Source organism: Eucalyptus grandis, chromosome 7 (assembly GCF_016545825.1).
Source record: "Eucalyptus grandis isolate ANBG69807.140 chromosome 7, ASM1654582v1, whole genome shotgun sequence".
Lineage (NCBI taxonomy): Eukaryota > Viridiplantae > Streptophyta > Magnoliopsida > Myrtales > Myrtaceae > Eucalyptus > Eucalyptus grandis.
This window is the reverse complement of record NC_052618.1, coordinates 18,841,309-18,846,396: the sequence shown is the minus strand read 5'-3', so window position 1 is coordinate 18,846,396 and position 5,088 is coordinate 18,841,309. Positions and strand designations below refer to the sequence as shown.

At 40.4% G+C, this 5,088-nt stretch overlaps 1 protein-coding gene across 1 annotated transcript; it reads left to right on the top strand.

Annotated features, from left to right (window-relative positions):
- The first annotated feature begins 1,778 nt into the window (after nt 1–1,778).
- Nucleotides 1,779–3,449, top strand: LOC104454622 (receptor-like protein 54). Its single transcript, XM_039317563.1, has one exon. It carries the CDS (start codon nt 1,779–1,781, stop codon nt 3,447–3,449), a length of 1,671 nt encoding a protein of 556 aa, XP_039173497.1.
- Nucleotides 3,450–5,088: the final 1,639 nt, after the last annotated feature.

The following is a 5,088-nucleotide window of genomic DNA, read 5'->3' as shown; positions in this document are numbered from 1 at the left end:
GACATTAAATTATTAGAACAATGTTCATATAAGAGCTTAATTTTTTAAAACAGTTGAGAGTGATCTCACAAAACTTTATATGGTATGAAAGTAGAAAATCCTGAATTCAAATCTTTTAGGACCCTTTTCTAGAACAATTGTAGTGGTCTCACAAAATTCTAAACTGACCAGGTGAAATACAATATTATATACTTCTATTTTAGTTTATATTTGGGGAAGAAACGGCGTCAAGCATATATTAACAAAGCGCCTAAACAATGACATTCCGTATCTTGCATTTTCTAAGCTGGCGTGCTCTTTGGGGTGCAAGAATTCTTAGTCAAGAGACATTTCCAAAGTAAGCGGTCCATATCTTGAGCTGTCATCTATAATGGAGGAATTGAGTTCCGCAGTCGCTCACAGAACTAGGTCATGATCTCTAGAAGGCCTTGTGAAGGACGTTACGGACTGTTTTAGAAGGCTATCTGGTCAACCAACCCATTCTAACATTTACACGGTAACATGATCTGTTTATCATAGTCTACTCACTGTAGTAGATTAAAGCACGAAAATGACATCGGAGAAGAACTCGCCTATATAACATCTCCATCATCAGGCCTTATGCACACCCGAGTCGGCAGAGTGAGTTTGAGAGTACCACTAGATTTGCTAAGCCAACCATGGAAAATGGGTCATTTCATTTCAAGTTTTTGATACTCTTGCTTACTTGTGTTGCTTCACACTCTCTTGTTTCAACCCAACTGCATTGCCATGAAGACGAAAGATCTGCGTTGTTGGAGTTCAAGGCAACCTTCTTCACCATAAAGCCTCTTTGCTGTTCCAGCACCACTTCGGATGTGCAACCAAAGATCAAATCCTGGAACGCATCAACAGGGGAAACTCAAAGCGACTGCTGTTCTTGGGCTGGTGTTGAATGTGATGAAGTAAGCGGTCACGTAATCAGCCTCAACCTTAGTTGTAGTTGTCTCTCGGGTAAAATATACTCCAACACCAGTATTTTCCGTCTTCTTCACCTAAGAAGCCTTGACCTTGCCTTGAATGACTTCAATTGTGAGATTCCTCCGGCAATTGGAAATCTTAGTTCCTTGACGAACTTGAACTTCTCCGGCTCCAACTTCACGGGCCACATCCCACATTCGCTCGGTAACTTGACCCGACTTGTCCATCTAGACCTCTCAAATAATAGGTCCATAGGCACAACACTCAAAGACCTGACCATATCTACTTACGCTCCGGCTTCGACCACTTTTTGTTTAGATTCGAATCAAGGAACTTATTATGGAAGGAGGTCTCGATGTCCAACTCTGAATGCTGCGGATGTCGGCCCATATAGAGGTGAAATCCCATCTTCTGGACGTCTAAATCACCCCAAGCATTTAGATCGACGCTTCAATTTTATCACGGGTGAAGTTCCATCTTTCTTGGGGAATTTGGCCCAGCTTAAGAGTTTAAGTCTAGCAGGCAATATGTTAAATGGGCAAATTCCATCCTCTCTCGGGAATCTCGTCCAACTTACCAGTCTAGATTTAAGCTTAAATAAGTTAACCGGCGAAATTCCATCTTCCATTGGAAACCTAGTTCAACTTACTCATTTAGATCTAGGATACAATCAATTAGCGGGTGAGATTCCACTCTCTTTCCAAAACCTCATGGAGCTTAGGTTTTTAACACTTCGGTCGAATCAACTAAGTGGCAAAATCCCATCCTCTTTAGGAAGACTCACCCAATTGATTGACGTTGATCTTTCATTCAACCAATTCCATGGTGCAATTCCAAGTATGATTTTCCAATTACAGGATCTCCACACTCTTAATTTGAATTCAAATAACTTGAGCGGCACCATAGAGCTAGGTAGGTTTTCAAAGGCCGAAAGCCTTCAAGTACTTGGGTTATCCTCTAACAAACTGTTCTTGATTGCCAAAACTGGCATAACTCACAAGTACAACGCTCTAGGTTTAGGATCATGCAACTTGAATGGTTTCCCAGAGTTTCTGCAAGATCAAGATGAGTTGTTTTTCTTAGATCTATCCTCTAATAACATTTCTGGTCAAGTTCCTGAATGGTTTCTGGATGTGAGCTCAGGATACCTACGTCATTTGAACCTTTCTAGCAACTTTCTAACAAGTTTTGCTCAAGACCCTGTTATTTTCAAGTGGAAACAACTCGTTGTAGTAGATCTCCGTTTTAACGAGTTGCAAGGATCAGTTCCTATTCCCCCTCCTGAAATGTGGTACTACTTCATCTCAAATAACAGGCTCTCCGGAGAAATATCGCCACTCATATGCAATCTAAACTCTATCCAAATGATCGATTTGTCTTATAATAATTTGAATGGGTCTCTTCCACAATGTTTGAGTAATTTGAGTGGTACTTTGGAAGTACTGAGTTTACAGAGCAACAACTTTATCGGGAAAATTCCTAATTTGAATGGGAATTTATGTGAGCTTGTTATGATTGATCTGAGTTACAATAAATTGCTTGGGCCATTGCCAAGATCACTCTGCCACTGTGACCATTTGAAATTCCTGAATTTCGGAAACAATCGGATTAGGGATGTTTTCCCGTTGTGGTTGGGCTCACTTCTCACCTTGAAGGTACTTATACTGCGGTATAATAGATTTCACGGACTTATTGGGGAACCTGCTGAGAGAGTTGAGTTCCCTGCACTGCAAATCATTGACCTATCCCAAAATAATTTTTCCGGTAGCTTGCCATCTGAATACTTCAAGCATTCGACTGCCATGAAAGCTTTTGAGACAAATTTGTCAAGCTACATTGGGGATGCTATTACGCGGGCCTGGATTTTCTCTCCAGACGCAACCTTTGACTACTCCATGAGAGTAATTGCCAAAGGCAACCAAATGAATTACTCAAAGATCCAAGGGTACCTCACATTGATTGATCTCTCAAGCAACAACTTTAGTGGAGTGATCCCCGAGGCCATCGGAAGCCTAAAGCAACTAAAATTCCTGAATCTCTCCAACAACAGTCTGGTCGGTTCCCTGCCTCCATTCTTGGCAAACCTGATGAATTTGGAAGCACTGGACCTTTCTCAGAACCAGCTCTCAGGAGAGATTCCTCAGGAGTTGACGCAACTCACTTCGCTTGCGGTCTTCAACGTATCTTATAACCGTTTGACTGGGCTGATACCGTCATTACGGCAGTTTGCTACATTCGACAACAACTCCTACAAGGGAAACTCAGGGCTATGTGGCACTCCTCTATCTAGAAAATGCAGAGATCCCAAAGGGTTACCGCCATCAACTCTGACTTCCGAAAAAGATCACGATTCAGGAAGTGCAATGGAATTAGACTGGAAGATCGTGTGCATGGGGTATGCAAGTGGGTGTGTGATTGGAGTAGTCCTCGGGAACTGCTTGATCACAAGAAGAAGGGCTCAGAGTCTTGTGAAGAACTTTGGTAGAAGAAAACGAAGGCGAAGAAGGTAGAAGAGATGGTCGGAAACCAAGGAATACCCGATCGAAAATCTATTGTCCTTTGTGTTTGAGTACCTGTTACTTTCTCTTAAAGTTTCTCTGCTTTTGATATTAAGTAGTCCATATGCATTTTAAATAAAGCATTCTGTAATCATACTTGTGTGGGACATAAATGAGAAACGTCTATAGATAACAAAATGGTCGGGCAACATGAAACTTTTGAGCCACATCATCAGAAGACTCCATGCCCTGCTACTTCCTTTCACGAAACCATTATATTTTACACCAATAGGTTAAAAAGAAACTTAATTTTTCTGTTTATGTGACATTGATATCCCTGGAAAAAAATACTTAAAATTGATCCATGTAATATATAAAAGGGTCATTACTAATTGATTATATGGTTTGAATAATAGGCAATCATTTAATTATATATATTGACTTATAAAAAATGCAAAATGTGAAATCTTTTAATATTGAAGATAAAGAAGCATACATTCCTATTTCTTATATCTATTGGTCAGAGAGTTTGCAATATAAATATATAATAACACAAAATCTAACAATACCACTTTCAACTTTCAAGCAACCGTATGTACCATCATAATTAGAGTTTACAACCAAATCATCTAGCCCTTTGACAAAGCATTTCACATTTTCAATTTGTTTCATAAAGCAATTACTAAACTAAGTTAATATCGCTTTAAATATAAAAAGCAATATGAATCACAATACGAATCCTAGAAATGAAAATGTAGTCACCGTCTGATCCAGGTTCTATAAGACAAATGCTCCAAATACATTCACTATCTTTCCAAAATACCATGTCACGCCACGCTTATTTGATATCAGTCGGCGTTTTGCTTACTCGGCGTCAAGGCTGATTCACCAATAGATATGGCTGGCTGGCCTAGATTGGGAGATAGGAGATCGAGGTCCTGGCTTAGGAGTCCGCCACAGAAGCTGAGTGGATTTCGGGGGGTTACACTGGCAAAGTACCAGAGTGGTTCTTAGATGTGAGTAAAGAGAAGCTATTGGTTCTGAAACTTTCTACTAACTCCCTAATGGGCTTTTTGCAATCCCTGATGTTTTCAAATGGAAAGCACTTAAGACTTTAGACCGCAGCTCCAACAAGCAGCAAGGACCCCTGAAGTTACACCCGCCCCCCCCCCCACAATTGTCTCGCACTATCTTGTTTCGTATAACAGACTCTGGACAAGTTTCGCCGTCAATTTGAGAATTGAGCTCCATACATGCCCTCGATTTGTCCTACAACGCCTTAATTGGTGTACGTCCACCAATGTTTGAGCAATCTGAGTGACACTCTGGAAGTGATTAGCCTATCAAGCAACAACTTTTAAGGGAGAATTCCTCAAGTCGAGAATAATCATTTTTTGGTCGAACGGTCATAATCAATTCAAGGGCCATTAGTCATTACCTAGGCACTTGCAGGCTGTGAAGAGTAGGAGCTCCTGAATGTGCAAGATGACCAAAGCAATGATACTTTTCCATACTGGTTGGGCTCACCGTACATCGTGCTTATCTTGCAAGTTAAGGGCGCGAATGATAACCATTATGGAAAGAAATTGATTTCTAAAAAGATAAATAAAGAGAAATGGATTTTTCTATTTCTATTTCTAGATGAGTTTCT

Coding starts and splice junctions, on each gene's coding strand:
- LOC104454622 (XM_039317563.1), top strand. CDS start 1,779: ATGATTTTCCAATTACAGGATCTCCACACTCTTAATTTGAATTCAAAT.